This window comes from Sinohyriopsis cumingii, chromosome 19 (assembly GCF_028554795.1).
Source record: "Sinohyriopsis cumingii isolate HCF-2022 chromosome 19, ASM2855479v2, whole genome shotgun sequence".
Lineage (NCBI taxonomy): Eukaryota > Metazoa > Mollusca > Bivalvia > Unionida > Unionidae > Sinohyriopsis > Sinohyriopsis cumingii.
Window position 1 is genome coordinate 17,817,724 of NC_142979.1, and position 24,089 is coordinate 17,841,812.

Consider the following 24,089-nt stretch of genomic DNA (forward strand, 5'->3'; position numbering starts at 1 on the left):
CTTTCTTCGATGTAATCTCTTCTGTCGGTCGAGCCAATATTGTACAAAATATCAATACCACTAGCATATTTCTACGCTCATTTTACTTCAAGCGAGTATCAGGCGATACCAAAATATGTTATGACTGAAAGAACCATAACAAACCTTCGTAACAATATACCTAAATCATTCACATTGAATCCAAAGTTCCTGGGATCTGACTTGGCTGGATTCAAACGATTTCGAGCCTTTAGCCAGGGCCTAGCTTTAACACTTTTTACATGCAGAGATATTGAATTACATGTCCTCTCTATCGACCCAGGCTATCTTCAGTTTCGATCTTATGGCTCGGCCGGTTTCTTTGCAAGGAATTGGTTGCCGTCAGTGGGCAATCAAAAAGTGATCATTCAATATCTCTCCTGTATGGCCACAACCCAAGAGGCTGAAGTGCTCTAAGACTTTACCTCAGGGGGACTGGGCCAGTTCAAAGAGGCCTCTTTCTCCCAGTTAAACCTTGGAAAGAGGACATATCCGCCCAAGACTTCCAATCGTAGTTGAATTATGTAATATGCACTGCACACTGCGGCATATGTCTAGAAAAGAACCGCATCTCACACAGATCTCTGCTCATGAGATAAGAGATAACTGCGAGCCTTCCATTATATATATTAAAGATATAGTGGAGATCATTCGATGCCATTCACAGTCAACCTTTTCCAGATTGTTTCTACTAGACTTGGCTCCACAGCGAATCTAGATCTGATAGACCCAGTCCAAGTTGCACTAGGGACTACCAGACCCATGTCACATCAGCATAACCTCCCGACAGACATCTTACGCAACTTTCGATGGATTCTCCCGGAAATTGTAATTGGTAAGAAGATCGTATTATTTCTTTTTCCCAGACTTAACACACCACTTCCGTTTGTGTCGTTAGCAGTTTGGAAAAAGGGGTTAAATTGAGAAATCCAATCTTCCTCCTTCCGGGGTTAACCAAGACAAAGTCAGATGCTCAAAATCGTCTCCGCCTCTTATCTATTCCAATAATGTTAATGTGATCTGGGAACGTATTTGAAGAAGACTGAAACTTTTGCAGTAAATTATGTTTCTCGTAGAATACTAAAGTGATCACATTACTTTAATACCTATGATTCCTCTTTCCAATGCGAGCAACCCGTTACAAGATATCCTGATCAGCCTTGAACTAGCGCCACCTGCAAAGGAATGTAATGGACATGAGTTATTGTTCTTTTCCTATATAATATTGACATAAAAGACGAAATTGTATTCTTGGGAGTCTTTGATTCCCAATGTGGTTGGGCTTATATTTCTAATATCTCGGAAGGCGAGGGTCTCGTGTTGGTGTGCGCATGAGAGGTGAATGTATCCAAAAGAAAGAAAATGAAACGCCAAGCGCAAATTAAATGAATATTAAATGACTTAATTGCAACTTACACATTGTCATTTGTTTCTAAACATTGCATAATGTTCATGGCTGTTCTTATGAAAGTTGGAGAGCAGATTTGCTCACCCATGCGACAAAGAAATTTAACTGTTTTTTTTCTAGCATTACTTTTCTTATCCCAGTCTGGTTGTTCCAGCCCGGTAGTCTCAGTCAAGGTGTCCTCGCGCTAGGGATCTCCTTTTAAAAAGAAACCCTCGTTGTCTTCTGTTGTTCCTGAATGAGATGTTATAATATCAAACAACAAAACAACGGATATATAACCAAAAAAGATTCACTCATACAGCAACTAAGGTCTCTTCAACTTTGATAACATATCATACAAACTATTTTGAGGGAGACAGACATTTATTTGGTATTATGGTAGGAACTTCACACAGCATGACAAGTTTTATCTTATCCGTAACGGTAAATGTAGTTAAAAGTATCTAATTAGTTTTAAATACTTCTTGTAATACGAATTAGGTACTTTTAGTTAGACTCAGGGACGCTAACCTGAAAATTTACGGAGCTTCAATAAAATTCGCGATACTGTGGAACGAAATATATAAGGAAACACCTTTCCAGACACACCCCAACCAGCCCAATTTGAATCAAACGTTATTAACTAATGAATATTCCTGCGCTTAACAATGAGAAAGGCTAATTCATCAGTCCGCACGCTATTCAACAAGAAGATTTACATGTAGCGTATCATTGTAAAAGTAATAGCAGCATTTGGTATATTTCCAGGGCAGAAAATATAAATTTCCAAGCACATCTTGAGTTAGAAATCTCACGGCCATTCCTTCATTAAAACTATTTTATCGTACCGTTGCCTACCATATAACTGTTTACAAGTTAAAACTGATGAAAGTTCAAAGTTATCGGTACAAAGTGTATTAACTACTTACTTTTTATAGGACATTAACTGGGCACCACATTGCCTTGATTAATTAATTTATATTAATGCGCGTTTACAAAAATTAAAGATCTTGGCTGGAGGCGCTAATGATTCTAGCAGTTATTATTCACAACCAGTGACGTTCTAATCACTAAACATTCAAGATACCAGACCTCATAAATTCTCTTTTAAAAATGGTTTCTTAACTGAAACACTAAATATTCTGGAGTCTAAAAGATCTCTCGTCACTGCCTCCAGCATTAAAACGTCAAGTTTCTCTGTTTTATTTATTGATTAAAACTTGAACCATGTACTGTCGTTTTGTCGAACATTGGTTGTGACCTGCCTTTTACTTTTTTTTATTATTGGTTGCTCATATTTTATTTTCCTGTCAACATGAGTGAGTCTCTTCGATTGGTATCGTTTTAATAATAGTACTTACAGAAATAACATTGGAAGATGGGGTGGGAACCTAGGAGAAATATTCAAATGTTGATCATCAATCATCAAATAATGCTACCCTCACAAGTGCATCACTTAAACTATTGACATGTACATGTCGCAGAATTGCAACCGAGTGGGTTTTTGGACTAAATGAACAAGACAAACACAATGTGGGAAAGATGGAAATTTATGAATGAATTAATAATGTTAAATATATGATGTAAAAATACAATGATTCTCTCACGCTCTCAACATACGATTTGCTCAAATCACTCTACACAACATTCACACATTGAAAATAAACAAAACAAATATTAAATCAAAATGAAGTACAGATCCAAGAACCCTCATGGACTGCACATACACCTCAAACAGTATTTTACACAATAAGAGATTCACATAATCTCGAACAAAAATTCTATTAAGATTCAAAATAATCTTAACACAACTAAAATTCAAAATAATCTTGACACAACTAAGATTCAAAATAATCTTACCACAACTAAGATTCACAATAATCTTACCACAGCTAAGATTCACAATAATCTTACCACAACTAAGATTCACAATAATCTTACCACAACTAAGATTCACAATAATCTTACCACAACAAAGATTCACGATAATCTTATGAATATAAACAGCAAAAAAAAATGCAATGGACCAACAATTGATCCAATCGTATGCTGCTAGACCCTTTGTACAGTCGCACGATTCCATGGGTTGGTCCACACTCTTATCGACCGCTCGCACCCTTTATGAATCCACTACGAGTACAGTCATACGTTACACGTACAGACAGCATACAGCACTTTTTCAATTTTGCTACGTCTACGTCCGAGGCACAGACATACGTACATACATACATACGTATCGACAGTACGTAGCATTAATTGTTCTGGAAACTCCAGATAGCTCCAAGCAACTTTAGACGGCTTCGGACAGCTTCAGACAGCCCTAGTCATATTCACAGTCACACTGACAATCACATTACATAGACACAATCACAGCTACAAACATGGTCAGCTACCATAACAGTCAGCTACAAACACAGAATCAGCTACAATAAAACCAAATTGGACATAATAATAGTTTCTGTATAATCACTAGATATATGATAATACTTTAAATCTGCGTTGTAATAAACACATTATTACGCGATAAGGCATTACAAACCGAATAAGCTTTGCATATCAAATGAAAATGTAAATTTAACACTTACCCCTATGGCTGGAGAACAATGGAGAGTGTATACTTCTTGACGTGATCCAAAAACGACCAGTGTGGTTTTTAGAAATTGGTCTTACTTAAATCCATAGGAGAGAGAGTACAAGACGTGATCCAAAAACGACCAGTGTGGTTTTTAGAAATTGGTCTTACTTAAATCAATAGGAGAGTGAGTACAAGTCAGGGTGGAATACCCGTGCATATCATGTTAGTCATGATACCTGTCACAAGTAATCTCTGTGGCTAGGCACATGTTAATACAGTCGCTTACCTGGAAAAACACATTCACCCTAGATAACGTTGTATGCATGTACAACGAGAAATAGTCAAATTGTTTTAAGACAAAACCCAAGTTATTTATTTGCCTAATTCTGTGACAGTACATCATCTGATAATATTTGTATCATGCTTATATGAGAGCTATTTTCATTACAATTGGCCATAGTTAAGCAGAACCTTATGTTTTGGTGTGTGGTAGATAGAAGACCTTTAGATACCGGAAGAAAGGAGATATCAATCAACATTTTTCAGATCATAGCACCATAGAACACCCCTTTCCCGTTGTCAAAACAAAAATAATTTTTTTTTATTTATGGAGCCACCTTTGCAAAAAAAGACATCCATAAAAACATACCAGAAACGGCATACCAGTTATTTATTTTCCTTGCAGGATGTTTTGGAGAACGATGACATTCAACTGGATTGGTTGTTCCGCCATTCCTTGATAATGGATCTTGTTCAAGTAGGTTGAAATAGCTGGTATTGGATAAGCAGGTGTAATCTTTATTTTATGTAATGTATTGGATAGATCTTAAATAGCAGTTGAACATTTTACTACTGAACACTTGGCCGTTTCTTTATCTTTTCGAAAATGAAGTGTTTTAATTGTATGATGTTTTCAAAGCATTGTTAAATGAGTAAGGTTAGCATGATGTTATGATATAGTCATTTTCCAAATGTTACACGTGGAAAAAGTTAGAGCGAAGAGATCACATATTTTCTTTGAAAGGCAAACGAAAGGTTTGCAAAATCTGTAACTGTTATTGCATGTGCTTTGCAACCATTTTGATGTGAAGTAATTAGCAAACAACTTGAAAGGATTTATTCAGAGGCGACGATTTCTTTACTGAAAAGGAATGCTTCGCAAATTGTGACATTAAAGGCATAGTTTTGCAAAGCACTAGACAGGTGCGAATGCTGCATTGGAGGTCCCAATAGAATAATCAACTTTCATTGTTTATTAGAATATATCTTGATTTTCTTCTGTGGTTTATCTTATTGTTGCGTTTTAAATTTGAACAAGAAATATTATATCTAAATAAATATAAAAAACATATACGAATATTAGAAATATTATTATTCTAAACAAACGAAATGAATCCTTAAATTGTAAATAGAGAGATCATAAGATGTATTTTGTTATGTTATTTGTTTTATAAAGTGAGTTTCATTAATCTGAAATCACTTGATTGTCCGATGAATTTTATATTGCGTCCAGACCATGTTATGTATTAAGATTTCCTACAGGCAGTACCTACCAAGGTTTCCTTGTCAGAATGTAAAAGACGAATTAGAAGAGCTCTTATGTGTTTTTCCTATAAATACTGGTCCTTCATGGATCTGCTTTAAAACTGTTTATGCGTGAAGAATATCATGTCAATTCACGATGAGCTATGTTTCACTTTAGGATTTGAAGTCTGCTAGAAAATCCAAGTAAATGCAAGTCTAAATTAGAGACAATTTTTATTGTAAAATTCAACATTCTTACTTAAATTGATAATAGGATGATCACAACGAAACTTCACCCACCTCATATCTTGATCTGTATATTAATGACACCCGCTTTTGTAAGATTGACAATTACTGCACAGCTCTAAATAACGTTGCCATCACGTTATTACGTCGCTCTGTTACTTTAACATATCGTAGTGCTCTGAGGACATTAGACACAAATTGAAGCCGTTGTGATCCCTTCATTGATCATAAAATTTATGTTCTCACCACTATCCCAAAGGAAGGTTTTCTGTTAAACCCAACAGACTTAAAAGGTGAGAGTTAGTGTCATTCCTTTTGTACTAATAACTTGAGGGGTGTCACTATGCTGAGGGAATTTGGAATAGAATGGTAATTATTTACGTAAATACGAGAGGCAGTGTTGGTTCGATAATATGCATAACGTAAAGAAGAGACCTTCCAGTTTTGAAGACATAATAATACTTTATTAAATCAAAAGAATATATATCTATATATACCATTTCTTATGGAAGCAAACATGTAGTTATTACACGTAATTAAGGATTGTCAACTTCATATTTTTCCAGAAAACGTAGCAAAAATAAACTTGAAACATAAGACCAAAATCATTGTGCATGAATTCAAATAAATATATTTCAAATGTTACACCGTAATCTCCAGCAATTCAAGGTTTATAACTTTAAAATGTATGAAGACATCACTTCTACAAAAAAAATATCACAGCGCACAAAGTTGGTGAAGAATACATTTATCATAAGAAACACACTGTTATAACCTCTAACAGTAATAGCAAAAAGTGATACTTATCAATTCCTAAAATAACTACGTTTTTATAATTGCTAACTATACATTTCTAACAAAGTTAGACTATCTGTGACGCACTGTTTTGTACAAAGTCACACAATAAGACTAAAACAGATTACGAAACAATAGTAAAAATAAAAAAGCCTTTAATTACGAATATAATTTTAACTAAGATGCAAACGAAATATTCGGTAGCGTAAACAAAATCTCAAAAATATTTATAGAAACCCAGACATTCGACCTAAGGACTTATAATGAACCATCAAATATTCAGTCTCCTTAACCGGAAGCCTGGGATAAAATACAAAATTCAAATGTCAATAAGAGAATTCTCCAGAGGCTATTCAGTTTTAAAACTGTTTCAACGTCACTATACAGAGTCGTAGTCTGGTTCTTCACTAGATTTGTTGTAGATAAAACGTTTCCTAGTTCATAAAAAAATAACCAATGTTGAACCAGTCTTCGAAAAAAGGTGATAAAAGTCTGCTATGTCTTTGTAGACCTGTCTCACTCAGAAAGCTACATTGGAAAACTTCTTGAAAAGAATATGTGTAAATATGTTTATAACTTCTTTCATAAAAATACTTGTTTTTAAATTATAAATCTGACAAACTCTCAGTACCTCATTTCACTGAGATTTAACATCCCCATGTCTAACTGGGGAAACAAATGAAGATAGTTGTATAATGTTCCATGACCTTTTGAAGGCATTTTACTAAGTTCGGCATTGTGGACTAAACCTTACAATTAAGAAACATTGAATAGCCTACTTGTCTGGTTTGGAAGCTATGTTTTTGATCGTATAAGGAGTGGTTATTCAAGACTCATTATCTAATGTTAATAATATGCACTGGTTACCGTTATACATTCACCCCAGCAAGAACGATGATTGGTCATTTTGTACTGTCGGATCAATGCATAGGTAGATTACTGAGTGTGCACATTGTTTCAGATCACGAAGAGTACGTGCTATCTGACCACCTCCCTATCCTTACTTCCTTTCGTACAGTGACCTGTGGGAGAGACTTCAGACAGTCTATGAAGAGAAATAACATAGCATGGAATAAATTAGATGCCGATATCTTGAAAAACTATCAAACTGAGTTGGACCATCGCTTGAAAACTTTTGATATAAGTACTATTTCGGACAATGTTGATAGATTTTACTTGCATATTCTTAATGCAATACAGCAGTCAAGCAACATTGCGCTTCCAAAGTCTAAATCCAATTATCATGCCAAACAATACGAGTTCGATGAACTCAAAGAGGCACATAAGCTTCAAAGACAAGCTAGGTATATTTGGATAAATGAGGGAAAACCTAGGGTTGGTCAATATAACTCTTATAGAGAATATTAAATAAGAGAGACTTTAGAAACCTTAAAAATATGGTTGTGGAAAAATATATGGGGGGGAGGTATATGAAGAAATTGAATAAGCACATGAATGCAATGTAAGTGACTTTTGGAAAATGATCAGTGTTAAGATAGGGAATAATATAAATGTTTGTCAGGAATTACCAACTGATGGAGTTCGTGTCCGTGATGACGATTTCATTGCAAATGGCTTTGCCAGATACTATGAGGACATTCACACGCCAAATGTTAACCATAGCTTTGAGGAAATTTTTACGAATTTATAGGGAGAGAATTAAATCGAGGTCTACAGGACGGAGAAAGCCATATCGATGCCTTACAGACCAGTATCAATGTAAACGAAGTAAGAGAAATCATTAAAAGACTAAAAAAATAAAAAGCATTGGGCCATGATCAAATTTGCAATGAACATTCGATATATGGAAGCGATTACCTTATCGAGTGTATGACAATTTTATTTACTCAGATGATTGATCAATCTTAATACCTGTAGACTGCAAAAAGGGTAAGTAATACCACTATACAAAAGTAACAGAAAATCAAATAACTCCTCGAAAGTTACAGGCCTGTTACTTTACTGCCTGTTATCTACAAAACTTTTGAGAAAATTATTCATGAATGTGTGGTAACTTGGCTCAAAGATACTAATTCTAGTATACCCAGTTCACAACAACATGGTTACCGAAAAGGTTTAGGCTGCACAACAGCAAAGGTTTTGCTGTTGCAATCAGTACAATATAAAGTAAACATGGGTTCACGGGTTTTCGCTGCTTTTCTTGATACAAAAATGAATTTGATACCGTGTGGCATAAAGGATTACTTTTTAAATTATTCATGTTGGGAATTACATGTAAATCCCTTTTGATAATTTTTAACATGTTTGCAAATTTACAGAGCAACATTCTTGTAAATGGGCAATTTTTGGACTGGTTCTCAATTGGCCAATGAGTGAGACAAGGCGGAGTTTGTCAGTCTTGATATACACAATATTTATAAATTACTTTCTGCTACGGTTAGAAAATAGAGGATTTGGAGCAAAGATTGGATCCTTAGCTGTGGGAAATCCAACCCTACCTGATGATATTTCACTTTTGGCTATATATCCTAGCAATCTACAAAAACTGTTAGATATAGCATACGCCTACAGTAATTAGTGGCGATTCGAGCTTAGTGTCAAAGTCGTACATTATCATTCTCGGTCCCCAGTACAAGAATTATATCAATATGAAGTTGTATCTTGGGCCGTCATGTTTGTCGTTACTGATTCGGAAACACACCTGGGACACCGGCTTAACTCAAAGCTGTCGTCGCATGAATCAATACTCGATGCATGCAAGAAAGGAAAAAAATCTGTTCACGGTCTGATTGGTAAATCCTTTGGTTGCTGAAAATGTAATCAAAAATATAATTTTTCCTTCAATGTGTTATGGAAGTGAATTATGGTGTAACATTTCAAAAAGTGACCTCTCTTCATTGAATAAAACTCTGAGGTAATTTGCCAAACATTTACAAGGCTTCCCAACACATACAAAATCAGACATCACCCTGGAAATGCAAGGATGGACATCAGCGCAGTCTGAAAATTATAGAAAAAGAGATATAAAGTAAAAGAAACATTGTAAACATAAAAGAACATATATATCATATGTACAAGTATGCAGATACGTCTACACAATTAACTGTGCCCTGAATTATTAAGAATGACATTAAGTGACACAATTAAAGAGTAATTTGTTCCATCTGCTAATAATATGAGAATTTAAATGAATGTCATTGTTACAAAGAGATTTCTATGTAGTTCTTGCTATTGGATATTCTTGTAGTCATTGAAAATACATACTTTCTCATTACTTCATCAAAACTGAAGACATTATAATTTAAAAACATGTTGGAGGTACTGTTCCATCTAGGAAGACATAATATAAAACGAAGACTATTATTATAACCAATAACTACTTTTCTTTTCATACATTCACTAAAGTTTGTTCACAGAGGAGCACAATATATAGTGCAGCAATAAGATTTGAATAATCTAATTTTGATATTCAATGAACAATTCTTAAATTTACGTAGAAGCATGTTTTTTTGAGTAGACACAAATCGGTAATGTCTCATCATATCTTCATTATCTGACCGATTGGATTTCAAAATATGACCCAAATACGTATAAATGTTGACATGCGTAAGAGCATTGCCTTTAAGATGTACAGGGGGAGGAGATGGTAATTTAAAAGTAGTTGGCTGAAAGACCATGTATGCTAATTTTTTTGTATTATAGATGATATCATTTTCAAATGCGTATTGTTCACATATCTTTAATAATGTCCTTAAACCTGTGATATAAGGAGTTATAAATGTTATATCATCAGCAAAAATTAAAATTGTCAAGAAACAACACATTTGGTGGCAGACTAACTCCACCTAACACTGACCCAGCTTACGATTTCTCTCTCTCTCTCTCTCTTTATATATATATATATATATATATATATATATATATATATATATATATATATATATATATATATATATATATATATATATATATATATATATATATATATATATATATATATATATATATATATATTAAATAACAAAGGGGAAAGAATACCCCCTGCCTCACCCCATTGGTTACATGGAAAGCGCTGGATATTACACTTCCCCATCGCACATAATACAACTGTTTGCCATACCAGTTAACTAAAATATGAACTATGTAGACAGGTATTTTAATATCAATCAACTTTTTAAAGAGTGTCCAATGATTGATCCTATCAAATGCCTTACTAGCATGTAAAAAAGCATGCAAACACTGGTCTGCCATGTTCTACATAATAGCTGTTTCCTTAAAGGTATATAGGCATAAATATGTTGAATGCTGCTGTTTAAAACCAAACTGATTATCGGAGATTGTGACTTCACATCTTTGCAATATAATGCATTCAAATATTTTTGAAATAATGGTACGAGAACTAAAGGTCTATAGTTATTTTTGTCCGCCAGGTTACCAATTTCGCTTTTTATTAGCGGTATAATTGTAATTTTTGTGAAATCATCTGGTTCAAAGTTATGCATAACCATACAATTAAATAAAATCATCAACAGAACATGAAGTCTAGTATCTGAAAATTTAAAATGTTCCATAAAAAAATCTGATCCTGGACATTTACCACCTTTTTGTCTTATTATTGCACCTTGGATATCAGATAATGTGATAACCTCAATACGAACAGAAGGGGTATTCAATGCTGAGAGCAAGTGCTTCTTATTCGATTCATTTTTAACACTATTTAGTAAGTCTTCAAAAGGATCAATATAGTCATTATTAATCGAAATAAACATGTTATTTATGTCTGGGTCTATGCTACTGGGATTCTTTGGCGAACCTGACATAGTCCGGGATTTATATTATAATGTCAGTAACATATGTTCTAATTATACCTAACATTTTATTCAGAAACATTAAGACGTTCCTAAGGTTATTTTCCATTAGATATTTTTTTTTAAATAGAAAATGCTAATTGTGACCTGAGGTCAAGTAGAAGACTTTATAATCTTGTTACTCTAAAGATTATTCATTCGTGCTTTAATTGTTTGCAAAATCAAACTGTATTTTTGCTATGTCAGTAGTTCTTTTGGGCTCAAATTTATTTCTTAAAATTGTACAATTCAAGTTATTATTATTTCTTGAAATACAGAGTGGTCATACAAAAATAAAGATTTTTGTATAGAGATTTTCACTAGGTTTTATTGTGAATACGAACCTGTTTCAACAAAAGACTATTATTACACCAACACGATACAGGTCACTTCAGACATAAACATTTACAGCATTGGATTTAATTTGGGTTTCCACTAACGTTTTTTTAGAACATTTATTATTCGGTCTTGTGTCAAGAAATACAAATCTGGCATTGTTGAGAGTGGTAGGTTGCAGTGTTCTGAAACTAATAGTTCTAAGTTGTACATTACCGATATTAGACCCCTATTGGATATGCAAGTGTAGTTTGGGACCGTTGCAGTGAATATAATTTGTTTTTGATAAAAGAGATTATCATGAAGCTGTCCTACTTATCATTTATTTTGCGAGTAAAATATTTTTGTTTAGAAATAAGGTTTTGTTTGTTGAGTGAATGAAGAGATAGACTTAAACTAGTAACGTTCTATATAATTATTTACGCTGATATCCCCACTTGTGTCGGTCCATTGCAGGTATATTTTTCATAGCAAGTCATTTATACTATTCAGTGTCAACTTTCAGAGCAATCCTTCACAGGATACACGTCATATTATGTTGCTAAGGGAGTTGAAATGACCCCTTCTTAAAAAATCTAACACTTCAAAACTTTTGGAATGGAGATACCAAACTGTCAATTGCACACGCAAAGCTAACGAATACTGTAGGAGTAGAAGGCATGTAAACCAATAAACCTAATTTCTTCTCATGTTGAAGGTATACAGGTCCAATATGCGTATTACTACTTTAATTATTCAATTAAATTTACATTTCAAGTTATTATTAAGAGTAATTCTCAATCGATCAAATGAGAAAAATCGAAATTACAGGCTGGGCAGTACTAAAATAAATTTAACTATTAAACGGTTCTTACTATAAAACGCTTGACTATTTTTCTGTGTATGTGACATGGGATTTATATTTTTACTTCTCTCCTTTACGTTTTTATTTGTTCTTTTCTCCCTTAATATCCATTTAGTATCGCCATTGGAGTATGTATGTATGTATGTATGTACATATGCCGGTCATGGAGATTTTTTTACAGAAAGGTATTCTTTGGATCGGTGGGCCCCGAATTGCCGAGTGGTCTAAAGCGCTCACCGTTCCGGATCACTGCCATCTCACCTCTGTCCGCGTTGATTCGAGTCCAAGGATCGGCTTGCGTGGGTTCGTGGGAAAGCCCGTCAGTATCTTCTCGTGGGTCGTTTGTTCTGCCCTGGGTTTTCCAGGGTTCTTCCTCCACCAGTTATACTGGCCGCCATGTATAGCCTATCTTGTGCTGAAAAATGGCGTTAAATCCTAGAACAACAACAACAACAACAACAACAAAAATCTTTGGGTTCGAAAGTTGATAGCAAGTTATCAGAACTTAAAACCCTATCCCAGTTTATATCAATAAAAATATGTTTTAACCAAATGTAAGCTGCAAATATTGAGAATTTCATAAAACGAAGACTGAAATAGCATGTAAGAATAGAATTTAAAATCCTTAAGTGTCTAAATTTATAAAGAAATAAGATCATTTCGTACCTGTAACAAGGAGAATAGGATTATCAGGATTGTAGACACTTCAATGCTTAGTTCCGCGTCCCGAGAGCCGCTTTGGTAGAGTTCCCTGTCCGAAATATGCAGAACTTTGTCAAAAATGGTCATTACGAGGGGGTGACTAACATAAACCATGTTACCAGACTAGATCATTACACTCAGCACCTTCCAACATCTAGGGAGATAAATGCATATATATATATATATATATATATATATATATATATATATATATATATATATATATATATATATATATACATGCATATATATATACATATATATATATATATATATATATATATATATATATATATATATATATATATATATATATATATATATATATATATATATATATATATATATATATATTTGATTGACATTAAGGAATAAAAGATAAAGTCTGCTGACCGACTTTCTTTAATGCTAACTAAAGTTTTTTTGTTGTTGTCCTTAACAGATAACACGAGAAAGAGAGAGATAGATTATCTTTTATGCTGCAGTTGTTATCTCTCTCTCTGGTTAACAAACACACGGTGGAATGTCAGCTCTTATGTCACGTGTTTCGGCTCGAATACACAGTAACACAAGAAAGAGTGAAAACAACAAGCTTTGAAAAAATGCAATAATTTATTTCCCTGGAAAAATTCAGTAAAAATAAAAAAAATATGAACTTACGGTTTTATAGAATCAAATCCAAAATAATCCAAGAATAATCCAAGAATAAAATGTTAGTAGTCCTAATAACAAAATGTTCTACTGATTTCAAGTTCGCATCCCTACGAAGAATCCAAGATGGAAGACGATGACGTATGGTGAAATCGGTTGTGTTGAATTCTACAGTTCCTTGCAGAAACAAGAATAATAACTCCGGTTTCTGATGGCTGAATACATTTTTATAACAAATCTGTCCTTATTCCACAATATTACTGAACACACGTATTTTCCAGAAACATAACAGAATTAATCCTTTTGAATCCAAGTAATTTGAAATAACTCCAAACAGCTCAACATACAACTTCCAATTTAACAGCCCATCTTCTACTGAGGATAACTCTCCAAAACAGAGGTTATATCGTATCCTAAAACGTAAACAAGGGGTCACGTGATCATCTTCTGGAAGTTTAGAGAAGCTAAGTACTTGTTAAAGATCACGTCTACCCAGTGTGACCCTGACCAAAACCAATCGTTTTACTCTAAGAAATAAAACAATAAAATAAAAAATTGTTTACATCTTAAACCCGAAGTCCCATCATGAATTCGACAACAACCAATCATTTTAAAATAAAGATAAAACTTGTTTACGTGATTGCCACAAATTTTGAAACATGGTCAGGATTTAGATGAACAACTGGTATTCATAAAACAAACAGTCACGGTCAAACTATTTTCTGAAAAAAAGTATCATCTCTAGTGAATACATTTATATTACAATATCATGTAATGAAAAATAAAACAATATTAAAACTGACAAGCATATAAATTGAAATAAATATACATTAAATCAGATATAATTAAATCATATATACATAACACGGCACACTATCCTATATCTTTGTGCACTGAAAACCAAGGAACAATGGACGGGACCTTGGGATAAAACTAGCGATATCAATAAGGCGTGCATTGTTTTGTTATTGCGGGGACTACTCTAATTTCCATAATTATGTCCCACAAAGACAAATATTTTGATAGTTCAGTTTCACAATAGAATATGCTTACGTTAGTTATATGACGTGTGAAAGATCAGATTTAGATGGACTCTTTTTACTTAAATTTGTAACAAAGGGTTCGTTAATTTCAAGGTAGATGGTATTTTAGTAGGAGCAGAGTATTATCAATCATAGCAATATTAACTGAACTTCTTGACCACGTGATTCTGACACCGTTTTAGGGGATGATGTACATTCATTCCTCCAAGATCGTGTCCCACGGGAGACTGAAGAGCACCAACTGCTTGGTTGACAACAGGTGGGTGTTGAAGATAACAGACTTTGGACTGAGCTACCTGACGGAGATGATTGATCCCCCAGATGTTGAGGAAAATCAAAGATATAAAGGTAACCTTCGCACGTGATAATCTTAAACCAATACATCTCATTTGATTTATGTCTTTTCGTAAACGGTTTTACGACTACACACCACAAACTGTCACCCATTTTGTCTGGAGTATTTTCAATTTGTCACTTGCATATTGTCATTTAATAATATAATTTTCATATTATGAGAATCTGGAATCAGGACTATGTACAGAGGACATGCAATGTTAAAGCCTTCCGATTCAGATCTTTGATATGAGCTTGTTGATATGGTGAGGAATACGCCATTTTCTATCTTAACATGATAGACAACGAGGAAATCTTAACCTTCCGGTTAAAATCCTTTCCCGAGCATTTTATTAAACATTCCAAAGCTTCACCTTCTAATTGAAAGTATTTTCTTTGTGTTCCAGTCAACTTTCGGTTAAAATCTGAACCTGGGTGTTCCAGGAAATGCTTCAAAGCTCAGCCCCTATTTAATATTTCTGACATATTCGTGTGCTGAAATAGTATTGCGTTGGGGGTCGTTCGTCTGTATTTTTTTCCGTTTCCAGGTGTTTCATACTGGACTGTAATCGAACATTATAGACATGAAGTCTTATGAAAGTCTACGTTTAGAATAGGATAAATATTAAGTGTTAATTTTTAATTTTTACATTCTTATAAAGTGTGTTAATATGTATTATAGCACTGTTATGGACAGCGCCGGAATTACTACGCGTGGTAAATAGGCCGCCACATGGCACCCAGAGCGGAGATGTATACAGCTTCGGAATAATCCTGCACGAAATAGTCTACAGGATGGGAGTGTTTCCGAGAGAAAACATGATCGCAAGAGGCAAGGAAGCTCAAAGTGCAGAAAGTATTGTATAATCTTGTTACAACACCTTTCACGGCATGAACTAAACTTGTAAAGCCTTGCGATTATAACTCATCTTTTCCCATTTTATTAAAAAGTCAACAATCATTTTTGAGCATATTTTTCTTATGGTAAAATTAGCGAATGTTTTAATTCAAGAGTTCAGTTTTGGTATGATTTTAGATGTTGAAACTAAAGAATGGTATTTCTGCAGCAAGATAAATATAGCAATTCATTCAATACGTGTTGTGCCTTTCCTAAAAGAGAATTTTCGGTGGTATCAAGCTCCATTCATGAAAGTATCAACAAGATCGTTTTCCGACTTTATGGCAGTGATTTATGTTTCAAGAATCACCAGTAGCAATTTTTTGTGGTCACGTGGTCACCTATTAAATTTTTAATTGTTACATCAATGTATTTCACTTCAAAGTCTCTAAACAAACATCCGTATTTCATCGTCCAGGTATGTAATGTCGGTGGATATAGCCATCGCTATATGTGTTTGTTTGTCGATTGGAAACGTTTGTGTTTGCAGAACAGTACTTCTTAGCGTAGAAAGGTATTTTGAGACTTAGACTTTACCGCAACCAAGATTTTTCCATCCTTTATGTAAGCAATGAAACAAAGTAGCAAATAAGTTCTGGACCGTATGGTACTCGTATAAGTAGCATATAAATACCACAGAGTATTAGTATTATATGACAAGTGGACCATAGGACACTAGTATAGGTAGCGCATAAGTACTGGACCATTGAGTACAAGTATCAGTAGCGTATGAGTACTGGGTCATAAGGTATTAGTATCACCATGATCAGAGTACTGGGCCAAAGGGTAATATTATATGTAGCATATGAGTACTGGGCCATATGGTATTAGTATAAGTAGCATGTGAGTACTGGGTCATAGAGTATTATTATAAGTATCATGTGAGTACTGGGTCATAAGTAGTGAAGAGGGGCACTTTACGGTCAATGGGAATTAGCATTACAAGACCCCTTGGGCAAGATTACCGTCAAGGGAAAATTAACATGGAGAAAAATCGTGGGTAAGATTACCGTCAAGGGAAATTAACATGGAGAAAGAAAAAATCGTGGGGCACTTTAGCGTCAAAGGAAATTAAACAGGGTGGGCCTTTATAGCGTCAAGGGCTTTTACTAAAGTGGGCCTTTATAGCGTCAAGGGAAATTGAACATGGGATTTTTTTAAAATTTTAAAAAAAGGGGTAGGCAATGGAAAGGCTATCTCTTTTCGAGAAATATGACTGGCCCTGAAAAGGGCATTTGGTTTATGTTAATATGCCCTTAACATAAAGGGCATTTGCGACATCTTCTTGTCCTCAAACTTCGTCTTACAGCAGGGCCATACATCAGAGTCCTCTTGAGGCAACCTTGTCTCTCTATATAGACTCTTCTTATCCACAGGCTGCTGTTGGTCCTGTGGACAACGGTCCACTTGGATCGGACATACATGAGCATGTCCGTCCTGAACATCATTGTTGACACAAGGGTTGAAGATTTAACGTCTGTCCACATGTTGAGGCTCCGAGAATAGGTGAATCAATGCAGTGAACGGCGCTTATTTATAGGGACAGGAAGGATTGAAACGGATTGAGTTCATTCACCAATCCGAACACGCGTTACAGAATTCAGTCAGCCCGCATCCAATCCGAAGAGAGCAGTCTGTGACGTCACGTAGTCAATATAGATTCGCTAGCGCTTGTGTGCAGTCAATCTATGCGACAGTGATTCAACATGACGGAAACTCAGAAAACGATCCATTGGGGTGCACCAGCAGGGGAGACTGCCCAAGGGAACTCGGACTTACTTTCAGAAGAAGTGAATTGGGATTTTGTGGATTTTCTCTCCTCGCAAGAATTTGTTCCGGAACCTGCGTTACCTTCTTCATTACCGCAAGTGGAGAATTTTAGACAGAGACAGAAAGAAGAATTGGAGAAATTTATGCAACGACAAAAGGAAGCGGAACAAGCTTTTATCCTACAGCAACAGCAACAAGAAGAAGAGGTAAGAAAAAAACAACAGCAGCAACAGCAAGAAGAAGTAGCAGCAAAGAAACAAGAGGGTGAAAATCAAACGGCCACGGTACTGTTGGACATTTTAGCGGAGTTAAGAAGTCTGAAACAAATGTATCAGACTTCTTTATCACGACCGAAGAGAATACGACCTTCCCGAGCTAAACACGTCAACCCTGTGACTAAGCCTACCGTACCACCCTTAGTGATTTCAACCCAATCATCATCAACATTACGCAGTCCAGAAGTAGGCCTTGGCCGTGGCAAAGGCATAAGGCAGTTAAAGTTGATTGCTTAAACTCACCCCTACACCAAAAAAGGCCCTTTTCAGGGCCACCCACATTTCTCGAAAAGAAATACAATTTCAATTTGCCAATAACTCAAAAAACCCCACCCATTTTACCTTATAGTACGTGTCTGTGTATGAGTGCGTGAGTGTAGCTTCTTATTTTAAAATCATAACTCAAAGACACTTACCTTATATCATTCATTTATTCTTTTCTCCATTTTTTTACAATTCAATTCACAATTCACAACACAACACTTTAATTAAAAGTTCATTGACTTCTTCTTTCTCCTTGTTTAGTCTCTCTGTTTTTTGAATTTCTTCACCGTCTTTTCCTCATTTTCTTCCCTTCTTCTTTTCTTCTTCTCCTGTTTCTTTGCCTCTTGTAAATAGAATTGTCTTTTTTCTTCCTCTTCTTCCTCTAAAGAATCCCTCTCTTCTTTCGAAGAATCCCTCTCTTCTTCTGAAGAATCCTTTTTTTCTTCTGACTCCTCTTGTTTCTTTTTTGGGCAATCTGGAGACCAATGTCCTTTTTCTTTACAATAATAACAGGTATCTTGACTTTTGTCTTTTTTAGTCCCTGTTTTTGTTCTTTTTTCACGGTCTGGACACTCTGAAGACCAATGCCCTTTCTTCTGACAGATATAGCAAGTATCTTGACTTTTATCTCTAAAGGAAGGAGAGTAGTCCGTAGGCTGGTCTGAAGAGAATTTTCTAATGACCCCTCGCAAAGCTCTGACGAAACGTTCCATCTGGTTAGTCTCTTCCATCGTTGTGCTCGGCTTGAGAGTGAAATGAATAGTGAAAGGACAAGACACACACCCTTTTATATACGCTGGTCTGCCATGACTATAAAGTAGTTTATGGTGTTTGAACTTGAGTCATTTGACTTTTTGCTTTCAAGATGAAACGATCCCATTCATTCGAGAAGAAAGAAGAAGAAGAAAGAAGTAAGAGGCAGAAACGTGATCTATCGCCTCGTACCAGGGCTGAAATCTTGGCACAAATTCATGCCAGTGATTTTGAAGAGGACATGAGTGAACCAGAATCCGAACCCTCTAAACCAAGTTCACCACCCTTAGTCAACCCTGAAAAGTACTATTCCATTCGAGAGACGGAAAAGCGCTCCTCTAGAAAATTTAGAACCACGGCTTACAAATACACGGTGAAGTTTAAAGATTTCAAGGCTGAAGTGCCGTTAGAGAAAGCAGAAGTGTTCATCACTGGGGTGTGGGATTCTTTGCTCACTTCACTCAAGCAACAATGTCAACCCAAAGAAGACGATCGCTTGAGACTTTCCATACAACACGACGGTTTGAAATCCCCTGTTTGGATCGAGTTTAGCACCCCGGCAGAATTGACTGCTTCCAAAGTCATGGACAAGATTCAACACGTGCAACAATCTAATGACCAGTTTGACATCACCGATGGCAAAGCCACACTGGATATGACCCACGTCTCTCCTCCTCAAGGGACTGGACGCAAAAAGATGTTATTGGTGGACGACCTTCGCAACACCAAAAAGAGTCTCGTCCGAATTCGCAACCCTCATGACCAGATGTGTTTAGCCCGTGCCATCGTGGTGGGACGAACCTATGCCAACAAGAACGACACGGTAGAATGGAAAAGAACCTGGAACACTATTCAACAATCGGACCGAGCCAAACAACGAAACGAAGCAGAACTCCTGTTGCAACAAGCTGGCCTGTCCAAAGACACACCCTGTGGCATTCCTGAGATGCAAAAATTGCAAGATGTCCTAGCTCCACGATACACCTTGAAAGTGCACCCTCAAGAAGTGCGCGGACCTCTATTGTTTCGAGGGCAAGACTTTAAGGACGGAAAATACATTCACGTCTATTATCACGATGACCATTTCGATACGATTACCACTATCACTGGATTCCTGCGATACAGTTATTACTGTGAGAAATGTGACCATGGTTATAACAATCGAGAGCAACACAAGCATTGTGGATCGAAATGCACAGGATGTTTGGCCTCTTCACCCTGTCTGAGCGAAGAACCAGTGCCTTGTTCAACTTGTCTGCGCACGTTTGTCAGCCCTACCTGTTACCAACAACATCTGAAGACGCAAGGTTCACAGAAGAAATGTGCTTGTCAACTGCTGAGATTGTGCTCTACGTGTGAACAAGTCATACGTACCAATAATACCAAGGCACACGTATGTTCAGGAAAGAAAAAATGTCACATTTGTCACCACATCGTGGACTTGGAACACCAATGTTACGTGCAAAAATACCAACCCCCACCAGAGAAAGAGGACGGTCACAAGAAGAAAGGCAATTTCATCTTTTTCGATTTCGAATGCATGCAAGAGACCGGCATTCACATCCCTAATTTCTGCGTGGCTCATAGAGCGTGCGAGAAGTGCATTCAAGAACCTATCTTCAGTCACTGCCCTCACTGCAGCAAGATTCCTGGAGGGCGTGAAAAAATCTTTCGGGGACCGAACACGTTAGCCGATTTTGCCCAATGGGTCTTAGACCCCATCGACAAGACGTGGAGCCAAGATGACATCGAACGTTACGGAGATTGTCATCGTCATGCCACGGTGATGGCTCACAATTTCTCCGGATACGATGGACAGTTTCTTTTGAGGTACTATACGGAACAAGGCACCGAGCGTCCTAAAGTGACTTTGAACGGAGCCAAAATCATTTTCATGCAAGTGGGACAAATGCAGTTTAAAGATTCGATGAGCTATTTGGCCATGCCTTTGAGTCGAATGCCTAAAACGTTTGGAATGACAGAAATGGCTAAAGGGTACTTTCCACACTTTTTCAATACGGAAGCCAATCAATGCCTGAGGCTCACTATTACGACCCCGACAACATGCGTACCGAACAACGAGAAGCTTTCTACGCTTGGTACCAGGCTCACGCCTCGGACCCTTTCGACTTTCAGGAAGAAATGCTAAAGTATTGTCGTTCCGACGTGGACATTTTACGGCGTTGCTGTGGAAAATTTCGAGAACTGTTCATGGAACACGGAGGGGTCGATCCTTTGAAAGAAGCTTGCACCATTGCCAAAGCGTGTTCTTTAGTGTATCGACAACGATTCATGCCTGAAAACACCGTGGCTGTCATCAGCCCTCAAACGACCCACTATGTCAAACGTCAATACTCGGTGAAAGCCCTACGCTGGTTACATTACTTGTGCGACAAGGAAGACAAGTGGATTCAGCATGCCCGCAACGGAGGGGGCGAAAAGACCATCGGAACGTATTCGGTCGATGGCTGGGACTTAGAAAACCCCAAGATCGTGTACGAGTTTAACGGTTGCTTATTTCACGGATGTCCCGTCTGTTACCCTGACCGTGGCACTAAAAATCAGTTTTTACAACGAACCATGGAAGACGTGTACCAGGACACTTGTCAGCGACGCCTAAAGTTAGAACAGCAAGGATACCAAGTGGTGGAAATGTGGGAACACGAGTACGATCACCGTATGAAAACCGATCCCGAGTTTAAACGCCTCGTGGAAAGTTACCAGTTCATGGACCCGCTGAACGCGAGGGATAGTTTGTACGGAGGAAGGACCAATGCCACCTGTTTGCTGTACCAAGCCGACGAAGAGAAAGGAGAAGAAATCAAATACTTGGACGTGTGTTCGCTGTATCCCTACGTGTGCAAATATTGTCGCTTTCCTGTAGGCCACCCGCAATTGCTGACGGAACACATCGACCTGGTCAACATTCGACAATACGAAGGCTTGATCAAGTGTAAAGTTTTGCCTCCCACGAACCTATACCATCCCGTCTTACCTCACCATTGTCAAGGCAAACTGATGTTTCCCTTGTGCCGTACTTGTGCCGAAACGTGCAACCAAGACCAACCTTGTCAGCACACCCAAGAAGAACGGGCCTTGACGGGAACCTGGGTCAGCGTGGAATTGTTCAAAGCTCTGGACATGGGATACCAACTGTTAGAAGTGTACGAAATTTGCCACTTTCCCAAGACACAACAATACCGCAAGGGTGACCCCACGCAGAAAGGCATTTTCGCAGACTACGTGGATGCCTTTTTGAAACTGAAGCAAGAAGCCAGTGGCTATCCTTCCTGGTGTCACACTCCCGAAGACCAAATACAATTCAAAGAGAAATACTACGAACAAGAAGGCATCACTTTAGACCACATCGAGAAAAACGAAGGCAGGCGATCGTTTGCCAAAGTGATGTTAAATTGCTTGTGGGGTAAAATGGCACAACGACCGTGTTTACCCAAGACGGAATATTTGACAGAACCTTCCCGCTACTTCCAGATGATTCACGACAAAACCAAATACATGAAACACGTGGACGTCGTTCGAGAGAATTTGATCTTGGTCAATTACGAAGAAGATCTGGACTTTGTACAAGACGACCCTTTTGGAAATGTCATCATTGCGGCTTACGTGACAGCCCATGCTCGCTTAAAATTGTACGAAGCTTTAGAACTGTTAGAAGAACGTGTCCTGTACTTTGACACGGACAGTTGCATTTACATCCATCACCCGATTCAACATCACCCTAACATCGAAGGAGACCGTTTAGGAGCCTGGACAGACGAGCATCCCGACGACAAGATTCTAAGTTTCGTCAGTGGCGGTCCCAAAAATTACGGCTACGAATACCGTGACAAACAAGGAGAAGTGCACACGACGTGCAAAGTGAAAGGACTGACTCTGAATTATCGTACCAGTCGAGTGGTCAACTTTGGGGTATTGAAAGAAGCCTTGCAATCGGGAGAGGATGGAAACTTTAAAGTGACCACTCACCAACCCAACAAGATTGTACGTTTACCCACTCACCACATCGTCAGTCGACCCTTGGAAAAAGTCTATCAAATCGTGTACCAGAAGCGAGTTCGACTTCCCAATCATTTCACCTTACCGTACGGTCATGTCGGTATTGGTCTGTATATAAAAAAGGAACCCTAGGCAAGATCGATAGTTCATCGTGACTACCAAGACCGAGCGAACAAGTTGAATACTTTGAAAGAGGCATCGTTCCAGTTTGGGGATTGTAAAAAAGTTGTATCTTCCTCTAGTGTGACTAATATTGGATGGATAAGACCCATGCATTGCGACGGAAAATGTCCGGCAGGAAACTTCGATTGTCCATGTGGTTACCATTGTAATTGCGTAACGGAGTTTGCAGACGAGTGCGATTGTGAGCCTTGCGATGGATACGATGCTGTACCTTGTGACCTGAGCGATGCCGTAAAGCATCATGGGAACTTTGTTCTCACTGCCCCTATCATGGAAAGTGATGCTGTGCGTGTCAAACCTGAGGGATGCGAAAGCGATGCCGCTCGTCCTCTTAGACATTTTACCGGGTTTAAAGGGGAATGTCGACCTTCACGTTTACCTCCCTACGGATGTCATCCAGCCCTGAGCAAACTCCTGTTCATGTCACCCAACCCTCATCGAAACGAACCTGTGAAAGACGAATATTCGTTTCCTGTGCGTTTGTCGGAATACTGCGACTTTGAAAATCGTCTTCAATCGTTCAAAGGAAAATGGCCAAAGTATCTGGGAGGACCGACCCCCGAAGAATTAGCCAGAGCCGGATTTTTCTACTTGGGCGAAGGAGATAAAGTCAAGTGCTTCAGTTGCGGTGTGTCACTTCACCACTGGGAACCGCAAGATTCGGCCT

The 24,089-nt window shown here is 37.2% G+C and overlaps 1 protein-coding gene and 1 long non-coding RNA gene across 2 annotated transcripts in view; one reads left to right on the forward strand and one right to left on the reverse strand.

Moving 5' to 3' along the window:
- Nucleotides 1–24,089, forward strand: part of LOC149775209 (atrial natriuretic peptide receptor 1-like) — a 194,139-nt gene that overhangs the window by 115,622 nt on the left and 54,428 nt on the right. The window contains exons 13-15 of the mRNA XM_089944372.1: nucleotides 4,666–4,737; nucleotides 15,112–15,277; nucleotides 15,945–16,094. Coding sequence (XP_089800498.1) covers nucleotides 4,666–4,737; nucleotides 15,112–15,277; nucleotides 15,945–16,094 — 388 coding nt within the window. The remainder of the gene's footprint in view (nucleotides 1–4,665; nucleotides 4,738–15,111; nucleotides 15,278–15,944; nucleotides 16,095–24,089) is intronic.
- On the reverse strand, nucleotides 8,895–13,339 carry LOC149775210 (uncharacterized). Its single transcript, XR_016416587.1, has 2 exons — nucleotides 13,200–13,339; nucleotides 8,895–9,506 (listed from the first exon to the last, which is right to left on the reverse strand). It is a non-coding gene; the product is annotated as an uncharacterized LOC149775210 (long non-coding RNA).